The 25,844-nt window shown below is 32.5% G+C and overlaps 2 protein-coding genes across 6 annotated transcripts in view; both read right to left on the reverse strand.

Moving 5' to 3' along the window:
• Positions 1-391: 391 nt before the first annotated feature.
• On the reverse strand, positions 392-10,712 carry LOC127700988 (uncharacterized). Of its 2 annotated transcripts, none has more exons than XM_052204741.1 (2): positions 10,574-10,712; positions 392-1,616 (listed from the first exon to the last, which is right to left on the reverse strand). In XM_052204741.1, exon 2 carries the CDS (start codon positions 1,488-1,490, stop codon positions 459-461), a length of 1,032 nt encoding a protein of 343 aa, XP_052060701.1. In that variant the 5' UTR covers positions 1,491-1,616; positions 10,574-10,712; the 3' UTR covers positions 392-458. The 2 variants fall into 2 exon arrangements, with proteins under 2 accessions (XP_052060701.1, XP_052060700.1); XM_052204740.1 differs by having other exon boundaries at positions 10,556-10,712.
• A 1,820-nt stretch (positions 10,713-12,532) lies between these two features.
• The window catches only part of LOC127703175 (protein broad-minded-like), a 61,266-nt gene continuing 47,954 nt past the window's right edge, over positions 12,533-25,844 (reverse strand). For 3 of the 4 annotated variants that reach the window (XM_052207698.1, XM_052207699.1, XM_052207697.1), the window contains 6 exons: positions 24,493-24,562; positions 23,772-23,905; positions 20,265-20,419; positions 19,508-19,648; positions 17,648-17,836; positions 12,533-17,016 (listed from right to left, as the gene is read on the reverse strand). In XM_052207698.1, the coding sequence (XP_052063658.1) occupies positions 16,903-17,016; positions 17,648-17,836; positions 19,508-19,648; positions 20,265-20,419; positions 23,772-23,905; positions 24,493-24,562 (803 nt within the window). In that variant the 3' untranslated portion in view covers positions 12,533-16,902. The remainder of the gene's footprint in view (positions 17,017-17,647; positions 17,837-19,507; positions 19,649-20,264; positions 20,420-23,771; positions 23,906-24,492; positions 24,563-25,844) is intronic. The other variant, XR_007982738.1, reaches the window with a different exon arrangement.

The following is a 25,844-nucleotide window of genomic DNA, read 5'->3' on the forward strand; positions in this document are numbered from 1 at the left end:
GGTTCAGATGGAATGCCTATATTATTATCTGAAACCATTTGGTTCAGATGGAATGCCTATATATATAGCTATATTATCTGAAACCATTTGGTTCAGATGGAATGCCTATAATATTATCTGAAACCATTTGGTTCAGATGGAATGCCTATAATATTATCTGAAACCATTTGGTTCAGATGGAATGACAGACATATGGACAATGCAGCAACTTTCTTTTCAATTTATACACAACATTTATAGACTTAACATAGTGTGTAGACACCTATCTATTGTTGATTACTGCTTGTTGCTTTCTACATTGTTCTTAATGTCTTTTGTTTATTTTTATTGTTAAGCTGCTGTTTCATTGAAATATATCTCCTTTTATTCAAAATATATGCTCCTCTGAAAATAAAATGACAAGAATCTTTTATTATTATTCATGTACCAAATCAATCAATTTCCTCTTTTCAATGACTTCAGTCAACCTCCCCTGCATTCATCTCTTTTTCAAATATTTTTACAAATGTTTGATATTCAGCTACTGTCATTTTGCCATGTTTCTTGGCAAATATACCTTCACTTGTGTCCAGAATTTCCTTAAGTGATGGATTTTTGCCGATTTCACCTGTATCCTTGGTGACTTTTTTGTACAGTCCTGCTCTAGATAAGAACTGATGCCTGCACTTGATATACTCGAGAGAGTGAGAAAACAAATTGCTACGCATCATTTGTCCTGGTGATGCTCCCATTTCATGAGAAACATAGTCATATTTCAAATGGATCACATTAATGTCTTCTGAAAGAACCAAAGGCGACTTTACAATTAACTGCAGAACTGACTTTGACAAAAACAATTTTTTAAGTTCATCAACACGTTGAAGTACATCTTTCTGTTGAAGTAGTAAGATCATTGGACTGGATACAACTAGAGCCATAAGAACATCATCACTGAACCCAATCCTTCGAAATATTTCTAAATTCTTACAAAATGTTTCAAAATTCATGTCTAAAATTTCTGGACACTTACTGAGTATGAGAACCAGTTGTTTAGGAGAAAATCCATACTCTCTAAACTGTTTTGTTAGTGTACACATGTCTTCCGAAAGGAGAATCTTTGGTGATGTTAACATCAACTGTTCAATATCCTTTATTTCAAACTTTAAATTAATCAGATGCTGGATACAGTCTTTTACTCTATCTTTTCCTAATGAAACAATCATTATATCGCAACTTTTGTAATAATCATAAGTTTTGTCGATTGTTTCTTCAATCTGTATTTCATAGTTTGTAGTCACTCTTTCCTTTGCGTTAGTAAGAGCTGCTTCAGAGACACAATGCCTCATATGGAAAGACTGACAGCTGTTATAATGAAAGACCAAACATTTTATACTGCCTGTAGTACAATAATGTATTGATCTAGAAGACATGGTCATATAATTGGCCCCATATCTGAATAACAGTAATGCTCTATTTTTCATAACAGCATGAACAAACTTACAATGGAACATAGTTTTTAAATTATTGTAACTATAAAATCTCAATAATCTAGTTCATTCTCTTTTACAATCCAGAATTAATGTTTCTTCCTCAGTAGCGAAGTCATCTTCTACACCTCAAAGATGTTATCAAATTATCTGAAAATATTAGTTAAAAGTACTTTTAAATTATACATGTATAATCATATTTTACATCTGATAGATGTGTTTTTGTGGTCATTGTAAATAAACACTAAAACATAAAATAAAACTAGAATTATAGGTAGAACTCCACAGTTAGGTGTGTAGTTTTAGCATTTTGGCCCCTGTGGATATTTCAAATATGAAAGCTAGTGTGCAATAAAATTTATTTTTGGATCTGAGGATTAATATAGCTGTCATAGTGGGTTTATATGAATATCAAGATTGTGTAATAAAATTGAGAATGGAAATGGGGAATGTGTCAAAGAGACAACAACCCGACCATAGAGCAGACAACAGCCGAAGGCCACCAATGGGTCTTCAATGCAGTGAGAAACTCCCACACCCGTAGGCGTCCTTCAGCTGGCCCCTAAACATATATGTATACTTGTTCAGTGATAATGGACGTCATACTAAACTCCAAATTATACACAAGAAACTAAAATTAAAAATGATACAAGACTAATAAAGGCCAGAGGCTCCTGACTTGGGACAGGCGCAAAAATGTGGCGGGGTTAAACATGTTTTTTGAGATCTCAACCCTCCCCCTATACTTCTAGCCAATGTAGAAAAACAAACGTACAACAGTAATGTATGTTTTATAGGCTGTTTTCTGTATGACAGTCTGTATTTTCATATCCATGCCAGAAATTGGTCCAGAAATTATTGCGATGTTTTTTCCAACTTTTTGTCGTACGAACTTTGAGATTCAATTTTACTAAAAAATGAGGCGAAAGACACCCAATTTGTACTTAATCATTTGGTAGATTAATGTCAATAGTTTCAGAAAAGATATCACTCAAAGGAATAGAAATTCTAGTTTGAACCAAATTTTGGGGGAACTTGTGCCATTTTCATGCCCCTTTTTGCAATTTTTTATGGTAAATAAATGCAGAATGTTGCCATGGATACACAACTAGAGGCTCTAAAGAGCCTGTGTCGCTCACCTTGGTCTATGTGCATATTAAACAAAGGACACAGATTGATTCATGACAAAATTGTGTTTTGGTGATGGTGATGTGTTTGTAGATCTTACTTTACTGAACATTCTTGCTCCTTACTATTATCTCTATCTATAATGAACTTGGCCCAGTAGTTACAGTGGAAAATATTTTGTAAAAATTTACAAAAATTTACAAAATTTATGAAAATTGTAAAAAAATTGACTATAAAGGGCAATAACTCCTTAAGGGGTCAATTGACAATTTTGGTCATGTTGACTTATTTGTAGATCTTACTTTGCTGTACATTATTGCTGTTTACAGCTTATCTCTATCTATAATAATATTCAAGATAATAACCAATAGCTGCAAAATTTCCTAAAAATTACCAATTCAGGGACAGCAACCCAACAACAGGTTGTCAGATTCATCTGAAAATTTCAGGGCAGATGTATCTTGACCTGATTAACAATTTTATCCCAGGTCAGATTTGCTCTAAATGCTTTGGTTTCAGAGATATAAGCCAAAATCTACATTTTACCCCTATGTTCTATTTTTAGCCATGGCAGCCATCTTGGTTTGTTGGCCGGTTCACCGGACACATTTTTTAAACAAGATACCCCAATGATGATAGTGGCCAAGTAAGGTCAAATTTGGCCCAGTAGTTTCAGAGGAGAAGATTTTTGTAAAAGTTTACAGACGACGGACGCAGGACGACGGACGCCAAGTGATGAGAAAAGCTCACTTGGCCCTTTGGGCCAGGTGAGCTAAAAACGGAAATATATTTCACTATTTTAACTTTTGAAAATCAACTTTATGTAGATACTGATGACATACATATGCACATGTATGACACAAACATTAGGCTAAATGTATTAGAAAGCCAGGAATAGAATATGATTAAACATTTTGTGGTCCTATTTTAATTTTATTTTCTAACTGTGGAGTGCTACCATAAATGACTACATTAAAGATAACATGAAAAAAAACTGGATAGTGCAGAGGCCTTAATAGAAGACATGCATGGATATTTGTCATTCATCAAATTCATAGAAAAACTTGTATGGTACATGGGTTTCAATATATTTCTGTGACTTCATAACTACAGTTGTGAAATAACCTGAACATGTAACTGAATATTCTGTAAGGATATATAATATTGGCAATATAAAAATAAGAAGATGGGGTATGATTGCCAATGAATGAGACAACTCTCCATTAGAGACCTAAGCTTTGATTACAAAATATGTAACACTATGACCCTGAAGGGCATCTACAGCCTAAAGATATTTGAGAGTATCTAGAAGATCTTTTATATATTAGAAATTTTTTTAGTCAAGATAGCATAAACATGATGAATTAAATTTTTCTATGAAACATATTATGATACATCATTGTACATAGGCCGTTAGTTTCTTTTGTTTGAATTGTTTTACATTTATAATTTCTGGGCCTTTTATAGCTAACTATATGGTATGGGTTTTACTCATTGTTGAAGGCTGTACAGTGACCTATAGTTGTAAACTTCTATGTCTTTTAGTCTCTGGTGGAGAGTTGTCTTATTGGCAATCATACCACATCTTCTTATTTTTATATGACACATATTTGCATTTTTGATAGTGGGAAATAGTTAGCACATACAAACTGTCACTTTGTACAAGAACAACAAAAACAAGCATTCTGTGAGTATTGCTTGGCAATACATAGTCCCCTACCGGTCAATGACCGGTAAAAAAATCATTGTACTGGAACAAAATGCTAACTTGATCTATAACTTGTCATGGTGTGAACTATATAACAAATATCAAGTCAATATCTTCAAGTATGACGAAAAAAATGTGGAAAATTGATTATTTGAGTGAATTTTCTAAGTCCAAGGACCATAACTCTGCACAAAATCATTAGACCGGAACAAAATTCAAACTTGATCTGTAACTTGTCATGATAAAACTATATACCAATCATCAAATCAATATCTTCAAGCATGACAAAAAAAGTGCGGAAAACTGATTATTTGAGTAAATTTTCTAAGTTCAAAGGACCATAACTCTGCACAAAATCGTCAGACCGGAACAAAATTCACCAAATGAAAAATTCAAAATATCTTCAAGCATGACGAATAGTGCGGAAAACTGATTTGCCCAACTGACAGACAGACGGAGTGCAAACCTTTAGTCCCCTTCAAGTTGGTAGGGGACTAATAATTACATCCAAATACGTTAATTTGATGCATGCATCTGCTAAAATGCAACATGAGGGATATACATAAAATTCTAATTGATTGCAAATGAAATATTTTGCCTGAAACTTTTAAATTGGTTGAATGTGAGGCAAAAGCAGCTTAAAATGTCTTTTTTTCTGAAAGAAGGATTAGAATGACACAATAAATTGTGTGTGTATCTCCTATCAAAGCCTAGTCCTTAAGCTAGAGATTTCATTTTAGCACAAGATGACAATTAAAGACACAAACATTCCCTCCCAAGGACATATTTTTTATTTTAAACACAAACATATATTTTTGTACTTACAGTCAGGGGTACTTCTTGTACAAGTAATTTTTATTTACTTAAAGAAGTAATATTAATATACTTATATAAATAAATTTGTAGGATACTTATACAAGTGTATTTTATTTACTTGTAAAGGTAAAAAAAAAATTGGCTTAGTTATGTCACTTAGACATTATGATTTTTTTACTTATATAAGTGAAAAAGTCATCCTATCTTCTTTTCTTGAATTCTTATGACTTCTTTGCCCTAATAGAATTTTAAATTGTCTGTCCTTTGAAGATGTCTTAACTAATCATTTAAGTGTAATTTTATGGACAATGAAAATCTCATTTGTCTGTTATCTTCAGAACACTGCTCATTTACAAGACCCCAAGGAGAAATTTTTGAAGGCCTTGCACAAATACTTAAGATCTTTGCACAATCAGTTTCTTTGTTGAATTAATGAGATGAAACATTGAACTCTAATAAAAAATTTTGAGCTAACCTGGGAAAAATCATTAAAGGCATGTTTTTACATCTCAAAACTTGAGAATTTTTGTGGGATTGTTAAAAAAATTTACTTATACAAGTGAATTTTTGAGAAAATTAAGGGGAGATTATTCAAACATTATAATTAACTTATATAAGTATATTTTTTTTACTTCTTCAAGTAAATAAAGATTACTTGTACAAGAAGTACCCCTGACTGACTTAAGACACAAACATGTTAACTAGACAGTCAGTTATTATTGTCTTGATAGATAGAAAAATAGCACTTTAATCTTTATGCATAGGTGCTTGAGGACAGAATCATGTGTTGAGCCCCCATAGTTCCTCCCCTTCATTGCCGTAAATCCCAGATTTTCCAATATATATATATATATCAGTAATTTGTACTATAAAAATGTATATGAATACCAATATGCCATATTTTTACTCTGAAACTCGTGAAACTTCAAAATCGAAAGGAACGCTAGCTATGTTTGAGAAATTTACCCTTTTCAGTTATTAAAATCATTTCAATTTTAAATTGTTGCATTCCATAAACTGTTCTTGAACGTTTTAAGAAAAATGGTAAGAAAATGCATTTAGTAAATGCAATGAACATGATGAAACAGTCAAAACCAAAATTGTGTGAAAAAATTTCCAAATCCTTGGTTTACTATCAATGTGCCACTCGACTATAAGAGCGTTCTTTGTTTTATTTATTTTAATTATAAAACATAATCAAAGAGCTGAAAGCTCTGAGGAAAAATGACGCCACTGTCTCTAATATTGTGATATTTTTTATGCAAGTCTTGATTTTCTCATACCGTAATAAGTTTAACATTGCAACATGTCTCGTAAGCATATAATTGATATTCGTAAATGTGTCTGTTTTTTCAGTACAAATGAATAGGTCAAGACTACCTGAATGATCTACAGTATCCAATTACTACTGGCTGTTTTTTTGTATAAATAAATAGGTCAAGACTACCGGAATGATCTACAATATCCAATGACTACTGGCTGTTTTTTTGTACTAATAAACATGATAAAAAGGTCAAGACTATTTGAATGATCTACAATATCCAATGACTACTGGCTGTTCTTTTGTACATATAAATAAAGACTACCTGAATGATCTAAAGTATTCTAAGTAAAGTGATTTTTTTCTTGCAATTACATTTTTCTAAATCAAAAATATAGACTACTAGTATCCTTTTCAAACAAAATGATTATGAAGAGCCTGTTGTTAGCAAACTCTTATACCCCACATAGTGATGATACTCATTAAACAAGTTACTAGTGACCTAGTTATTTCTGTTACTTGAAGCAAATTATATTTCTGTATATTTAGACAATAGTATAATATTGTTTTACTAGTTTTATTTCACCTTGAAAATTAGACAAATAGGGATACTCCTTCGATTTTTTATTTCATGTCAGTCAGGTCGCTTTATATGAAACTTGAAACCACTTCTCTGTCATATTGTTATTTTATAACAACTCTGCCCTTGACCATGTTGACCCATGTAATTGATATTCATTCTTTAACCATATATCATAGTCAGTTAGTTTTTGATTTTGCACTCCCACACCACCTTTCATGTCTTTCAGGTCAAATGTCTGTCTCCATTTAAGTTAATGACATTGAAAAATCATGGTATTAAACACAATTTCAATAGTGATAATGCTGTTCTCGTGGGTCACCATATATTCAACTTGGGTAGCATTCCAGTTATTGAAATTTGTGTCAGATTAGAACAATTATCTAGATCTTTAGGAATGGATCTTATAATTTAATATGGAGCCATAGTATGGGACCCCTACACGGTAACAAAAAAAAAACAAGCTTGAAAGGATACAATGTCAAGCGGCAAAATCTATCACCAGAGATTACAAGTCAAAAGAGGATGGACGGGATACGTCTCTAAAATGCTTGCTGAACTGGAACTACAGCAAGATCTGCAGACAAGACGAACAAAGCGTTGAAGCCAGAAGTTAATATTTATGTAAAAAGTAGTTGAGGGGCTGATTCCCGCTATTGAACCATACTGTCATTCTATAATATCATTGCGTAAGTATTTCTGTATTGGCCTTGTTATTGGTCCATGTCTTGGGTGTATTGGTCTGAGGCGAAGCGGAAGGCCAATACTGCTGGCCGAGGACCAATAATAAGGCCAATACAGAAATACACGTAATAATATCTTTATTAATTAACTACAGTGTTACAATATTTTTTTTATTTCATTTCACAAGAGATAAACATTTTTACCTTGAAGTGGAACTATCCAAATCTCAGTTTCCTTTTATAAGATGCAATATCTAATGATTCGGTGCCGTTTGACTGCTGGCCGAGAACCAATAATAAGGCCAATACAGAAATACACATAATAATATCTTTATTAATTAACTACAGTGTTACAATATTTTTTTAATTTCATTTCACAAGAGATCAACATTTTTACCTTGAAGTGGAACTATCCAAATCTCAGTTTCTTTTTATAAGATGCAATATCTAATGATTCAGTGCCGTTTGAAGTATCTTCAGCCTTTTCTCATCTGATGAATTTTTCTACCCTTTCCAGTCACTGTAAAGTGTTACAACTTTAATTTAGACACAACACATAAATAGTAATTTGAAAGGTACTGCCATTGCATGTGTAATGCAAATATATTTTTAAAAAAAATAATGTAAGAGTTGAAATTGATACAACTATCCATAAGCCAATTGACCAAAGAACGAAGATTTGCACAATTACAGAATGTATATGCCTGGTTCTGGTTTAAAAATAAACGACCGTTTAAATACAAAACATGAGAAGCGACAGTAAACAGAAAAATCGATTTGTACCATCGACATGATGAAATTATGAGGTCGTCAAGAAATGAACTTTGTGATAATTTACTCGTTCCCCAAACCTGAAATAATCCCATCGTCTACTTTCAAAATGCTTTTTAAATGAATGGGACCGTCTTTAACCTAAAATATATGCCATACTGAACGTTTCAGCTTGTTTATGGTGAGTAAACCTGCGTCTTACAAACAACTGTTTACTTTCAGTTTGAGTTTATCGTGACTTACGATCTAAAAACTAGAGACGTTCCGAAATCCTGTTTTGTAAACAAAGATTCATACGCACCGCGTGGGTATAACCATATTACTAATTTCCGATTTTTAAAATCTTCGTAAATCTGGATAAAGACCAGTTTCTATCCAATATCAAAATTATTCCGATTTTCACTTTTTTTAATGATTGTAAAGTTGAAATGGCATGAAAGGCTGACATTATTTAGGAGAACTATTTTGTCTAGCGACTGCTGATCATCAGTCAGGGGACTTATTGAAATAAGTGATTTTTAAATCACTTATTTAAGTAGCAAATTCGAAGTTTTGTCACAAATTGTGATTTTGTAGTTTTACCAAAATTTTAAACACATAGGTTTAGATAATATCTTTTCATTAGTAAAATTGAAAAAAATGAACTTTTTGCTTCTTTTAAGCAGCAAGGTTTATGCCTTTGATGCAATCATTTAGCTGCAAATTCTATTTTAGTTGAAAAAATGCTATAAAAATGGCTTTACATAATGAATTGATACTTTCTTAACAGATTTTTCCCAGCAGTGGGAGTATTTTTCCTGTAAAATTCAAGGTTTCATCTTATAGATTATGTAATAAAATTCTACTGTTCGCGATCAAAATTTCACTGTTCGGGGGTGTTGAAATTAGTGGGGGTTATTAAAATAATGATACTTAAAGAAGTGATTTTTTGGAAGGAAATTGAGGTATGATACTTAAACAAGTGATTTTTATGTCATTATCCTAGATTTAGTACAAGGTCATCACCTGACATGACCTGGTCATCCTATCAACACAGGTGTTGGTTCTGATAATTTTAGCAACAAAATTAGTCTTTGGATCATTAGTATTCTATATTTAAAGCTACAATAAAATTAAATCACTTAGACTAGTGATTAATTTGTACTACTTAAATAGGTGATTATTAAAGAAAGACAACTCTTACTTCCAACCTTTATGGACATAATGTTACTTGAATCAGTGATTTAGAAAATCACTCATTTAAGTAAGTCCCCTGACTGATCATTGGAGGGTAAAAAGTCCAACACCATAACAAAACGGATCTATTTGAGTATTTATCATGCGATTTGTTTACGATTGTAAGACATGTGCATAAAAGTGAAAGCTCGAATAAATATGAAAAATATAACAAAGGGATAGCTCCAAATACCATTTCATAACAAAAAACATATGGACAGGTCAAGATATCTTTTTGGTAAATAAAATAAAGTATGTAAACTGGTTCCCGTCCGACAACACTTTGTTCCAGTGTAGCGTAATACAAGCAGATTCCAGTTAGTATGTAAAATAGTAAATATGAAACCGAGTGCGGTAGGCGGAGGCAATAATCGACTTCCGTAAGTTCTGGTCAATGGTATCGGAAACATGCCGCTGATAGCGTCATTTTCCAAAAACCACCTGGTAATGTTGCTGTAGTGGCCAAGTGCCGATTTGACTTGCACCCTCCTCAAGCACCTAATGACTTCATGTTATTGCTGAGCAATTATTTATGAACCATTCAAACAATGCTCTTAAAATTTTAATATGCTGTTACTGATGAAAAAATGGTGGTCATGTTTGATATTGATTTTCATTTTTGTGGTTCAGGAGATATGGTCCTTGATCATTTTGATAGATACTAGAAAATTAGGCATTAGAATGTGGCAGGTCAAAAAACCATGAGAGCTAGGAAAGAGTTCCATATCATGCATATGGTACCCCCCACGGAATAAACTGTGATACATTGTGTTCTTTTAGTATGGTGGGGGTGCCATATTGAACTCTTAACCAGAGACATATAATACAATTATCATATGTCTCTGTATATACACACAAACAACAGAAACAAAAAGAGGTGGCTGTGTGCTTTGACTTTGCTTTTGAATCCGTCCCTAATTAATTTACCTGTTTTCACAAAATTACTTTCTGACGATGTCGTTGGTTGGTGATTAATCAGCACAAACAAGCTATATCGCACGAACTTGATCCCAGAGCCTTATAAAAACATCATTAAATGAGTTGAAGTTTATCGAGGTCGAGTGAATCCAGACGGGTCCATATGTTGACAGGGGAAAGGAACGAAAGAAAAACCCCAATGTGTGAATTTATGTATGTACTTAGATTCCTCCGTTATTTGGAGCACCCTTGAAAGCTGCAGTGGAATCCGTGTACACTCCCTATCAGGACTAATGGAGATGTGCTACTAACTTATGTACATCCAACCACCAAGGACAATCACCAACCCAATACCTAGGGAGTATTAAGACAGGGAAGAATATGATTTGTTGTAGATGTAAATTCCTCCTTTGGTGGGAAATAAATATATTATGTATGTGTAACAAGCTCATAAAATGTTTGAAATCTGATTAAGAAGTCAAATAGAGATGTTTATTTAAGTTCACTAGCATCTTTACTTGGCTGTACATGTCCAGTCGCAAATATGTCATGCATGTTCAGGTGGGTCTAAGCGAGTCGCAGGAGTGGATGATTTTTTGTAAGTGTGACACTTGAAAGTCAAATTATTGTGAGTGAAAACGGAAAACGAAGTCGGACGGGACACGTGAAATTACAAGCATTATTATTACAATGATAAGCGGGATACAGGAATCTGACAAAACAATTTAAGCGAGATCCGGGATCAGACCCAAAATGAGACCCCTGTTCACGACTAGAACGTATTAACAATAAATACAATTATAGCGTCGGATAGGTTCTGTAATAGAGGGGATCTGGGGAAAGTAATCATGACAACGAATAATAATGAATCCACAGTAAATAGAATTAAAGAATCAACTTGTTAAACAGTTTTGTTTAAGATCTCCATCCATTATACGATCACCTACCAATAGTACTGTTTTTCTGTCCAGTGCTCTTACAACTAATAACTTAAAGGTACCAAATACAAATATAAAATTCTGTGACAAAGTTTTCTTAAAATAGCGTAGTGTTAAAATTTCTTTGACAGTCAATTTTTCCCTTATCACTTATGATTTTCCACTCTCACATTTTTTTGTATTATTGCACTATCTCATAGTCTTTGTAAAAATTCTCCTGTTCAATAAAATTGTCTGTTGATAAACAAAGAAGTGCTAGTAGTCAAAAGCTGTAATTATTCAAATTACCTCTTTAGTAATAAAAATGAATGGGTACATATCTGGAACCCTGTAATTTCCCTGTGATTATTGCTGTTAGTATAAATGTTCAATGATGACTGAAAAGTCTATTTATCATTAAAATAAAGGGGAAAAAATGGAACTTTTACATCCGATACATTTGTTGATCATGAATTAGTCAAAATGTGTGTTTCCCATGTATATTATATATTTTTTTATTAGTTGGAAAAAGCTTTGAACTAGCTTTCAGTAACTGCAAGTACTCTCAGACCCGTACCTTGTGCCTTTTTGTTTTTTTATTAATTTGTTTGTGCTTTGTATCAATCTGATGAGTTAAGCCCTTTTCAAATGATTTTTATAGTTTGTTCTTATGTTGTACTGTTACACCACTGTTTCAGGTTAGGGGGAGGGTTTGACTAGCAAACATGTTTAACCTCGCCGCTGCATGCTGTATGTGCCTGTCACAAGTCAGGAGCCTGTAGTTTTTTGGTTGCTGTTTGTTGCTGTATATCATATTTGCTTTTTTCGTTTATTGCTTTGTACATAAATCAGGGGCCTTCAGGCCATTAGTTTTTTCAACAGAATTATTTTGCATTTGTCAATCTGAGCCTTTTATAGCTTCCTATGTGGTATGGATTTGCACATATTTGAAAGATGTCGGTGACCTGAAATTGTTAACTTCTACGTCATTTGGTCTGTAGTGAAGAGTTGTCTCATTGGCAATCATACCACATCTTCCCATCTTTCATGCATTTAAAAAGTCCAGACAAAAGTTTCAACATTTTAATTTATCTCCCTTCATTACAGTATATTTGTTACTTTGGTATAAAATCTTTCTAAGGAAAGAAAATGTAAAAACATACAATACATATTATAAACAAAAAATAAATAAATAATTTTTTAAATGAGATATATTCAATGCATAAGGTAGACAAGAGTGGACACACTGAAATGTCTCGCCTGTTTTAGTGTTCACAATTGAATTTATGTTGAAAGTAAAAAAAATAAGTTTATATAAGCTTTACATTAAATTAACATTTTAATGATGAATGAACATGAAGTCAAGGTGAGATAAACCCTATCAGACAAATATGTAGGCCGTACAATCATTCCATACAATATATTTTTTACTTATCTCAATACTTATCTTATTTCATATGTATCAAAAATCAGTAAATGTGATTCTGTTGTGCAAACAAAATTTCAAAAGTTCTTCAATCTGTACATATTCAGCCAATTAATCTTTATGAAGGGACTGGAGTGAACTGTATTCTATGTTAAACATTCATGCATGAGTGACCTTATTTTAACATTTTCACACCTTCCAATGTTTTTGTTAATCACGGTCTAGTAATGATCCCTTAAAAGTTTTTATTATTTATTATCATTATTAATGTTATTTAAAGATTTTTATAAAATAATCTATTTCAATGTAAGCAATCAGCAGTTAAATAATAAAATACATTCCATACACCAAATATAGTTGACCAATTACTTATAGCATCTGAGAAGAAGACCAAACAACAGAAACTTAACATTGACCAATGAACCATGAAAATAAGCTCAAGGTCAGATGAAACCTGTCAGACAGACGTGCACACCTTACAATCATTCCATACACCACATATAGTTGACCTATAACTTATAGTATCTGAGAAGAGGACCAAACAAGAGCAACTTAACATTGATAAATGAACCATGAAAATGAGGTCAAGGACAAATGACACCTGCCAGACAGACATGTACACCTTACAATCATTCAATACACCAAATATAGTTGACCTATTGCTTATAGTATTAGAAAAACAGACCAAAACACAAAAACTTAACATTGACCAATGAACCATGAAAATGAGGTCAAGGACAAATGACACCTGCCAGTCAGACATGTACACCTTACAATCATTCAATACACCATATATAGTCGACCTATTGCTTATAGTATTAGAAAAACAGACCAAAACACAAAAACTTAACATTGACCAATGAACCATGAAAATAGGTCAAGGACAAATGACACCTGCCAGACAGACATGTACACCTTACAATCATTCCATACACCAAATATAGTTGACCAATGGCTTATAGTATAAGAAAAACAGACCAAAACACAAAAACTTAACATTGACCAATGAACCGTGAAAATGAGGTCAAGGTCAGATGAAACCTGACAGACTGACATGTATCCCTTATAATCATTCCATACACCACATATAGCTGACCTACTGCTTGTAGTATCTGAGAAACGGACCTAATCACGTAACTTTAACCTTGATCACTGATCCATGAAATGAGGCTGAGGTCAAGTGAACCCTGTCTGATGGACATGTAGACGTTGCAAGGAACCCATATACCAAATATAGTTATCCTATTACTCATAATAAGTGAGAAATTTACATAACAAAAAAACTAAACTTTTTTTTCAAGCAGTCGCTGAACCATGAAAATAAGGTCAAGGACATTGGACATATGACAGATGGAAAGTTCGTAACATAAGGTATCTGCATACAAAGTATGAAGCATCCAGGTCTTCTACCTTCTGAAATATAAAGCTTTATACAAATAGTTTACGCCGCCGCCGCCGGATAGTAATACCTATGTCTCACTTTCTGCGACTTTCGTTGCAGGCGATACAAAAACTACTATAACATGTATAAAGCAAATAAAATACCATGCAGCCCTTGATATGTGTTTAAATTGAATTTTGCTAAAAAAAAAATATTATTTCAATCCTGTGTCAAAAAGAAATACATATCTTTCAGATTTGGTCAATAGGACATGGAGTTGTTTCATACATCTAAGTTTTATTTAAAGCTTCCCAGAGATTTTTTTTTCGAATTTGAGGTATAAAGAGGATCCAGGGCTGTAAGATTTTACCCTTTTAGAAAATTATCAATTCCTGTCCCAAAACATTGCTGCTTAAATGGACAAAGTTAATCCCAAATATATCTGTTTAAACAATATCAAACATTTTAAGATTTTTGACAAAGTAGTTGCAATTTACAGACTGAATGACACAGGAAGTCCAGGAAAAAGTGAGGACTGGTGCAACAAAAATGAAAAGAAAACACTTTCCCCAAATGTGTTATCTAAAGTATTTTTTACTTTGTTAATAGATTATAACAACCTGAATTTGTCAATTTTTAACAGAAAAAACACAATGATGATCCTGGACAAATTTTGATAAGTAAAAATATACTCTTTTGGCTTAATTTCAGATTGGATAATTCTTTATTACAATTGAAAATTTTGTACATTTTTATTGTTAAAACTTAAACTACTCTATTTTTCAATGTAACTGTAACCATAACAAGTACAGTACTGGTGACAGTGTTGTCCATCCACACTATCACAAACAAGGGCTTACAATTAAGTTTTGATCCCATCAGGATCTTTTAAAGAATATTTGAATACAAGCTATTTTTCACCTAGTCAATTTGAATATTTTATGAAAAAATACCTTCATGTGCTTCTTTTAGAGATATATGGGGTGGAAATTTTAGACATTTACTCAATATTTTGTTTTTGACATTTCTATCCTTTGGACACACATTCCTAACTTATTTGTTTCAAATGATAAACTCAAGCAGATTTTTGTAAAAACATTTGGAATATCTTCTTCAATTTAAAATATGCTCTAAACTAGTGTAACAATTTTTTGGAAATAATTAATTTTTATTAAAATTTTCATGGTTTAAAAAAAAAGATTTATTTTCTGTTTATCTAAAATTTAAAAAAAATTCATTGGTGATTTCTTTATAAAAATTGGTACAAATAATCTTCCTTTCTAATTTAGCCAAATGTAATTTTTAAAAGAGGGATCCATGTTCTTGTTTTCAAGCTAATGATTAAAATCAGTTGACAAACACACTTTCCCATTTATGTCACATTTAAACATTACAAAAAATAACATTTTATGTTAGCGATGCTCTGTAATTGAATCTTATGCCCTTAACAGCTAAACAAAAGCCCTATTTTTACTATCAAATACATTTTATTGTCTTGTATTTTTTTTTTTACAATCTATACTGCATGTATACATTTTCAAGATAAATATACAATCAAATGGACAAAATTTGTTCAAACAATATAATCAAACCCAAATATTAAGTCAAGTGAACTACTTAATTCAATAATAACAAATAATATTACACCACCGGTTTAAAAAATGATGGCAATATAAACATTTAGTTAAACATCCACCCTTTAGGAAAATTCTTCCAAGATGATTGCAAAAAGTATGATTTTTGAATAATTTGTTTTACCATGAACCAGTATATTGTTAAAGATGGTATTTTGAAAATGACTTGGGATAAAGCACATGCCATGTTTCCCAAGGCTTGGCTTTATCCTACTTTTGAAAAATTAAAAAAATGTTTATGTAGCATAATATTGTGTTTCATTTTTAAGGGAGATCACTCCATTTGTAAGATATCAATTTATATTACAATTTATTTTATAAATATATACTTAAAACAGATCTGTCATACATAAGATGTAGGTACCATTTTAACACTGATATTGCTGGAATGGATTGTTTTATATATGTATAAGATATGTAATGAGGTAAAATAAAAATGTATTAACATACATATACTCAGCAGATTTTTCAAAATATATGAAAATTGCCATTGGATTACACTTTATGGTCCTTCAATATTTGATTAACATAATAACTTGGTATGTCTTGAATATGATAACTTAATGCAAAAAAAGTTCATTTCATATCTAAAAAAATATAGATTTATTTCCTCTATATTTTCCATGATTTCTAATCAACTAAAAAATGGCACAACATTTATGAATTTTAAAATCATAATATTTTTCTATATGTAAAATGTTTATTTGAGATTCATGAATGTAATAAAACACTTTGATCTAAGATTAGAGTGCATAAAATAAACTTTGGTATCTAAATTGTCAAAGATGATTGGTTGATTATGGCTCAATATCAAATCTACTACATTTTCACTATAAACATATATTATCATGTCATTTCTGTTTGCAACATTTACAAAATGAAGCCACCAATATTTTCTCGGTTTTCAGCTTTCCTTTATCACAGTTTTATCTTCACTGTCAACAGTTCTAGCATATGACTTCTCATGTTATCACAGATTTTTTCTATTTTTATCTTTCTCATGGAGTGGAAACATGCATCATATCTGGTAGGACTATCTTACGGTATCTTTTCTCTAAACTCTGCATATACTTTATATTATCAGCAACGTGAAAACCATGAATTGCTGTTTCCTGTTGATAAAATAAATATTAGTGAAAATCAGCTGTTTCAGAAATAGATCTAGACAAAACAATTGACACCATGTCCTGTTTGCACTATCACATTTCAATGTTCAATGAACTGCAAAATCTGGATCAAAACCCTTATTTGGCACAAAAACTCAGATCCTAATGAACAGGTGTACTAAGTTTCAAATTAATCTGACTACAACTTCATGGCAAACTTCTTTAAACATTAATTTTAACTTGATATGGATTACAGACTTAATGCAGAGGCTGGAAGCATAGTGTCCCCTACTAATGTAGGTGAGATATAAAACTGCATCAAGCTGAAGAAATAATTTTTAGTTCATGGATGTGTTTTATTGTTGTGTTTGTATTTTGAAATACCCATTGAATGAAGAAATATTGTTGTAATTATTTACTTGTTTATATTAAAATTGTAGATATTTCCTATGATAACAAATATGAATCCTCTTCCTGTCTTTTCCTTGATCCAGACTAGTACAGACTATTTTCAAATTAAGATCTGAGAGAGAGATTGATTGTATTTGCCTTACATCCAGTGGTAACTGGGAGAAAGAAGGCTGATCAAACCATCAATGGGTCTTATAAATTACTTAATAGTTTAGCATACATTTACCTTCAAAAATATTATTAGATCCTGTGTTTGCAGGTGTTCCATAATTTCTTTCTGTAGATGTCTTAGGATGGCAATACACAAATACACTTGGTAATCCACACCCATGATTATACTAATACATATGTAATGACATATGTCTAACCAATCCAGGTAGTTCCAGAAACATTGCTTCAACCAATGCATACAAATCTAAAAGTACATGTGTAAATACAGCTTTAGTAGAATTATAATGAGAATAAAGATGGTTATATCACACTTGACTGAAAGTTTTGTATCTCATCAAGAATATGAATTTCTTATAAACTGCTCTTTTTAAATTGCCCTTGCGTTTGATTTGGAACAAATTTAGAAACCCTCCAATCAGCAGCAAATTTCAGTTCAATATGGCCACATCATTAATCTGACAGATAATTATTGGTGTTACAACTATGTGAGAAAAAGATTACCCTTTGGAAGCATCTGCAAAGTCTATTGTGTCTTTTGGCTGGGTAACCAATTAGTTCTTAATTAATATGTGTGCAAGTTTTTTTTATTGAAAGGTTTCTTATATTCACAAATATCATGACGTGTGCCAGTTTAGATTTTTTTAATGGTACACCTGTCCCAAAGGGCCTTGGTGGGCTTTTGCCATAATTTTTTTTTATGCCCCACCTACGATAGTAATAGAGGTACTATGTTTTCTGGTCTGTGCATCCGTTCGTTCGTCCGTCCGTTTGTCCGTCCGTCCGTCTGTCCCGCTTCAGGTTAAAGTTTTTGGTCAAGGTAGTTTTTGATGAAGTTGAAGTCCAATCAACTTGAAACTTAGTATACATGTTTCCTATGATACGATCTTTCTAATTCTAATGCCAAATTAGAGTTTTGACCCCAATTTCACAGTCCACTGAACATAGAAAATGATAGTCCGAGTGGGGCATCCGTGTACTATGGACACATTTAGTTATCTAATAGAAATTGTGTGTCAATGACAGATCTTTGTTAGTTTCTGTTTATTTTACTCGCAACTTTTTTTAAACTAGGGAAATTTTTTTTAGTTTGACATATTGTAAAGACGCCTGTCAATCTTTGAAGAATTCTCCTCTTGATAAAACACGTACACTGGCAAGAAGAGAATTCTTCAAAGATTGACAGGCGTCTATACAATATGTCAAACTAAAAAAAATTCCCTAGTTTAAAAAAAGTTGTGAGTAAAATAAACAGAAACTAACAAAGATCTGTCATCGACACACAATTTCTATTAAATAACTAAACAAGAATGTGTCCATAGTACACGGATGCCCCACTCGCACTATCATTTTCTATGTTCAGTGGACTGTGAAAGTGGGGTCAAAACTCTAATTTGGCATTAAAATTAGAAAGATCGTATCATAGGGAACGTGTGTACAAAGTTTCAAGTTGATTGGACATCAACTTCATCAAAAACTACCTTGACCAAAAACTTTAACCTGAAGCGGGACGGACGGACGGACAAACGGAAGCACAGACCAGAAAACATAATGCCCCTATTACTATCGTAGGTGGGGCATAAAAAAAATTATTGCAAAAGCTCACCAAGGCCCTTTGGGACAGGTGTACCATTTAAAAAATCCACCTTAAACGCCTGAGGTAATATGCTGATCTTTCCCAAGCAATTGATGAACCTCAAGATTCTGATGGGGTTCATGTTGTTTAACTTTTAGTTTTGTATGTAGTGTTTTGTGGACTTTTTTGTTCTGTTTAGGGGGGGGGGGTTACTTTGTTTTGTTTTTTTGCCATGCTGTTGACTGTATTTCTTCTACTTAAAAGTTTTTGATTGTGCACTTTGTATCTTCTCAATTTTTCACACATGTCAAGGATGAAAAGGGAATGAAATAATTGTCTCACCTGAGCTGCAGTATAACCAGACATTTTAAAAGCTGAAGCTACCAATGGAAGTTCTATTTGAAGTAAAAGTTCTATATTGTGTCCAGTACTAGAAAACAATGGTGCAATACCACTGATCATTACAGCTGAGGGAAGGTGAACCTGAAATAGTAGTAACAAAAATAGGTTTTAAAATTCCTTTCAGATTTTATCAAAATTGTACAATTTAAACTTGATCTTTTGATTCTTCCTTAATGTTTTATTTTTCAGAAAAAAATCATATAACACAAATTGGGGCCTGGGTTACTAAGCCAAGTGGTCTCGGTAGTTCAGTAGTTCATCTACAGCAATCACTAGCCTGTTAACACTGAGGTTGTGAGTTTAAACCCTGCACTTGGCAGGTACGTTCAACTCTGATCTTAATTGACTAGGATTGCCAGTTTTCCTGTTGAAGGTTGGTGGTTCTCTCCAGGCACTAAGGCTTACTCCACCAATAAAAAAGGCCATCACATAATAGCTCAATTGTGCTCAAAAGTGGCGTTAAATACCAACAATCAATCATCAATCATAAAACACTAATTAAGTGTCCAAAAAATCATTTTCTTAAAAATTCATGCAAAGCAAAATATATTTACAATAAACATGAGGTGTGTAAAGTATGTTTTTTTATCTGTTTACATGTAGAACCAGATATCAATCTGCTTTTTTCCATGGATGTTACACCCATCCCTCAAGTCAAAATATTAATTATCTACACGGTAAACACATCCATACTTACAGAACAATGAAGCCTATGTGGCCATAGATATCCAGATGATCCTAAGCAGGAAAACTTGTGTAAGAAATGCCAAGACTTTTCTACGTTTCCATTAAATATTAGGAAAACAGTTGCTGCAAACCAGTCAAATCCTGGGTATCTGTTACTAATAAATTCTGAACAACTGTTAAGGATTATAGATCAGACATACTATACTGGGTAAACTAAGAAAAAGACCAATCAGAATGTGCCCAATTGGCAGCAGGTGTATTGACTAGCATTGAACCTCTTCAGTTCAGTCATCTATGTACCATACAAATCATTTTCCCCCTACCCGTTGTAGATTTTTTTTTTAATTGCACAGTTTTAATAAAGGAAACAGTTGTGAGCACAATTTTATAATTTACTGTGCATATGCAGGAACCTTATGGCCTTTCATTTTGTTAATTTATAAAATATTTTTTAAATGTGCAGTTTGAATAGCATTTTTGTGTTGTTAGAAGCATATACAAGTATAATAAAGTATGGCTTTGATCTGGTAACTTTTTTCATAAAGGACATTCTGAATGGAAGTCAACAAAATAGTAATAAAGAACCTTTTGTGAGCACGCTCACATACCCCACGCCTCCACATTGTCACTGAGCAAACTAAATATCACCAGATTCCTAAGTTCAAAGACTCATAACTCCTTCAAAAGTCAACTGATAAAAATTTCTTGTGGATATGCACATTTATATATTATATCCTTATTATCTACAAAGTTTTATGGAATTCTGTAGTGTGGTTTCAGAGAAGTTGTGAAGTTGTTAGTTGCAGTAATATATATATATGCCAAAAATTTTATGTTCAAAGGACATAACTTCTAGAAAAAAAAATTGAATCATAATTTCCTGTCGGTATGCACATCTACATAGAATGTTCTAATTATCTTCAAAGTTTCATGAAATTCTGTTGTGTGGATTCAGAGGAGATGCAATGACAAACTTTTGCAGTAGTATATTCCGGCCACAATTCTATGTTCAAAGAGGCATTACTTCTAGAAAAAAATTGAATCATCATTTCTTGTCGATATGCACATCTACATAGTATGTCCTTATTATCTACAAAGTTTCATGAAATTCTGTAGTGTGGTTTCAGAGGAGTTGCGATGACAAACTGTTGCAGTAGTATATTTAGGCTGAAATTCTAAGTTCAAAGGTGCATAACTCCTAGAAAAAAATGGAATCTTCATTTCCTGTCGATATGCACGTCTACATAGTATGTCCTCGTTACCTACAAAGTTTCATGAAATTCTGTTGTGTAGCTTCAGAGGAGTTGCAATGACAAGAACAGGGCTGACGGATGAACTAATGGACGGATGGACGGACAGACGGGTCAAAAATATTATACCCCATGGAACAAAGGGTATACCAACACTTGTAGGGCAATATGTTGTCTTCAGCAAGAGACAAGTGTCTGTACCAAATGTGAAGCTCTACATTAACATAATCCAGGTTAAATATGAATAAATCCAAGAGACTGCTAAAGATCTACCATTAACATCTAATTCTAAAACAATAAATGGGGACTGTGTCCATGGGACACAGATGATGCCCCCGCTTGCATATAACGCTATAAAGGAACATAACTCAAGAACTGTAAAAGTGATGCTACCCAAATTTGTACTTGATCTGAGTTTTGTGGTAATAAGCATTGTTTATAAGTTTCATAACATTTAGTTGAGGCAAACTTAAGTTAGAGAACAGAAACGAAAAATTCAGCAATTTTTCCATTTGTAAAGGAGCATAACTCTAGAACAGTTAAAGTGACGCCACCAAAATTCAAACTTGATCTGTGTTTTGTGGTAATAAGCATTGTGTATAAGTTTCATAACCTTTGGTTGAGGCAAACTAAAGTTAGAGAACTGAACCCAAATTTGGGACGTACGTACAGATGGACAAGGGTAAAACTTAATGCCCCCTCCGCTACGGCGGGGGCATAACAACAACAAATAAAATGCTCAGCTGGGTGCAGCTTGATACGACCGCAGAGATCGAACCCTGAACAGTTGGGGCAAGTATGGACACAACATTCAAGCTTAATACAGCACTGAATTTGGATTGTGATTAAATATTTGGCACAGCAAAGGTTTCTGACACAGAATGAATGTGGTCCAAGAAATTAAAAATTTTTAAAACACCTATTCAAACCATATCGTTATTATTTGCTTTTATATATAAATCAGAAATAACCAATTTAAAATGGAAAATTTTAAAGAAAAAAAAAGGAAAAATAGGAAACCCCCCCCCCCATTTTTTTAACCCCTTTATGATTCATCACCCTTAAACTCAATCCCAGCCTTCCATTTGTGGTATAGTACCTTGCAGTTCTATTTCAGAGAGATCCATACACTTGAACACAAGTTATTGTCTGGAAACTAGAAAAATGCTTGATTTTTGGCCCCAAATTCCTTAACGTTTAGGGCAATTACCCCCAAACACAAACCCAGCTTTCCCTTTGTGATATGGAACCTTGTAGAACAATTTCAGAAAGATCCATACACTTACACACAAGTCATTGTCCTGAAACTAGAAAAAATGCTTGTTTTTAACCCCTTTTTTGCCCCTAATTCCTAAAATTTTGAGGCAATTACCCCCAAAATCGATCCAAGCCTTTCCTTTGTGGTATGGTACCTTGCAGTACAATTTCAGAGAGATCCATATACTTGAACACAAGTTATTGTCTGGAAACTAGAAAAATGCTTGTTTTTTTGGCCCCAAATTCCTAAACGTTTTGGGCAATTACCCCCAAACTCAAACCCAGCTTTCCCTTTGTGATATGGTACCTTGCAGTACAATTTCAGAGAGATCCATACACTTGAACACAAGTTATTGTCTGGAAACTAGAAAAATGCTTATTTTTGGCCCCTTATTCCTAAACTTTTTGGGCAATTACCCCCAAACTCAATTACAGCTTTTCCTTTGTGATATAGAACCTTTAGTACAATTTCAGAAATATCCATACACTTACACACAAGTTATTGTCATGAAACTAGAAAAATGCTTTTTTTTTGCCCCTTTTTTTGCCCCTTAAATTCCTAAAATTTTGAGGCAATTACCCCCAAAATCAATCCCAGCATTCCCTTTGTGATATGGAACCTTGTGGTACAATGTCAGAGAGATCCATGCACTAACACACAAGTTATGTCTGGAAGTTACAAACATGCTTATTTTTGTCCCCTTTTTGGCCCCTAATTCCTTAACTGTTGGTATCATAACCCCCAAAATCAATCCCAACATTCCTTATGTTGTATTGAACCTTATGGTAAAATTTCATTGAGATCCATTCACTTAAACTGAAGTTAGAGTGCGAAAACCAATGTGTCTTCGGATGACGATGACGACGATGATGCCAACGTCATACCAATATACGACATTTTTTTGCGGTCGTATAAAAATTGGGGCATAAGGAATATAACAGATCTTGCAGTAGCACAGTAACTTGTCTAGTAATTATACAAGACTTTATTTTCATTCTAATAAGGATACTGATTTTAGCATGCCCCCCTCTCTGTTCTGGTCTCTGCTGTTGCTGCAGATAGAAAGCACACTGTTTCAATAGTAACGTCAGTTTCTCTGTCACATCAGATGATGTGTGGATCACTTTAAGATGGATTCCATATCTACAATGTTCAAAATTTTGAAGACACTCCAAAGATCATTACTATACATAAATATTACTCTTTTAATGAAATCATTTATAATACGATTTGAAATACTTTCAAAACAGTTCCTATAATATACTTATATACTAATTCTAAGAGAAAAACTTATATACTAAACTTCAAAATATACTAAGAAAGATGCTGTCAATATAGTTGTTCATTCTCTTTAGTAAATCATGGTCAACAAAAAATTAAATGTACTTTTTTTACCTCTGTAATTATTTGAAAGATAATGAGCAAAATAAATGTTTAACAATTTGACCGTTATCATTTGTTTATATTATTATATTACTTATGTAGATAACAAATTCATATATGATATTATATATTATTTGTTTTTTTAACTTAGGTATCAAATGAGTTGAACAAATTTGAACAACATATATCTGGAATTAAAACAGAAATCTTTGCTTAAAAATTGTGTCTCCATTCATGGTATCAAGATAGAGTTCATGCAACTTTTCTTTTAAATTAAGCAGCTATGTATACAAATGACGTGGATTTCAAAAGTTCAAACCAACATTTCAATTATCAAATATAATTACCTGATTGCAATCTTAATGCCCAGTTGTTGTAATGGAGTTAACTGGAATGATTTCAAGGAATTTTCAGACCCTGAAATATAATAATTTATTTGTATACTCCTAAAATTTCGCATGGTCTTTCCCATTAGAAATACCTTTCTTACTTTAATCATGCAATGAGTAATTTCTTCTGGTTTTACTGATTTAGTTCCTTGTTTGTTTTTTTTAAATGTATATTCAGAAACTTTGGTGATGTTTTTCTTCTTCAATAATAGGAGATAAGAAAAAGTTAACATGTGTATCCGATTAATCAGAACTTATGGTTTTATTGCATTTATGTTAGTTGATCAATATTAGCATTGATAAATGCACACAACAATTTCAGAATTTACACTTTTGTTTCATTGGAACAATTTTCATATATATAGTTTCATTTGTAATGATTTCCTATTTCAAATTTTATCCAACCAAATTAATAAACAACTGCGCCACGAGCGCATGTTACGCCCATCGTCTTGTGAGTGAGGTTTTATGCAATAATCATAAATTGTTTCTGAGATACGGCACGACATGTGAAAACCCCCCTTTTTTTATAAAAAAATCAATAACTCTAAAATAAAATTTTGAATCATCACCAAAAAGGATACAGATCTTTAGATTAATATAATTAAGAAGTGTGTAAAGTTTTAAGCAATAATCATAAATCATTTTTGAGATACGGCGCGACATGTGAAACACCTCCCCCTCCTTTTTTTTCACAAAAAACTAAATAACTCTAAAATAAAATTTTGAATCATCACCAAAAAGTATACAGATCTTTAGATTAATATAACTAAGAAGTGTGTAAAGTTTTAAGCAATAATCATAAATCTTTTTTTTGAGATACGGCGCGACATGTGAAAAAAACACCCCCTGTTTTAGTTACAAAGTCCCGTAACTCAAAAAGTTTTAATCATATTTTCACCAAAAAGAATACAGATCATTTGACCATCATAAAAACAACTATCTTAAGTTTCATGAAATTTAAATAAGTCGTTCTCAAGTTACAGTGCAACATGTGGACGCCGGACAGACGGACGCCGGACATTTGTATATCATAATACACCCTGTCAAAATTTTGACGGGCGTGTAAAACCTAAGATTGCTAAAAGTATAAATTTCTAAGGCCACATAACCACTATTATTCAAGATTATTACAATTTAAAAACTATGAAGGTTTTTTTCTGATCAATAAATTATGTTTTAAAACATTTTTTTAATGGCAATTAAAGTTCATAAGTATGAAGGAAAATATACAGCAGATACTGCAATGTTGTTCAAATTTCAGTATCATGCTGGCTATTAAACTTGGCTAAGTGGTAAACAAAAATCAT

The sequence above is a fragment of the Mytilus californianus genome, unplaced genomic scaffold (genome assembly GCF_021869535.1).
Source record: "Mytilus californianus isolate M0D057914Y unplaced genomic scaffold, xbMytCali1.0.p SCAF_5, whole genome shotgun sequence".
Classification (NCBI taxonomy): domain Eukaryota; kingdom Metazoa; phylum Mollusca; class Bivalvia; order Mytilida; family Mytilidae; genus Mytilus; species Mytilus californianus.

What these genes read in the sequence shown, in the direction of transcription:
- LOC127700988 (XM_052204741.1), bottom strand. Translation starts at nt 1,490, where the DNA reads ATGTTCCATTGTAAGTTTGTTCATGCTGTTATGAAAAATAGAGCATTA.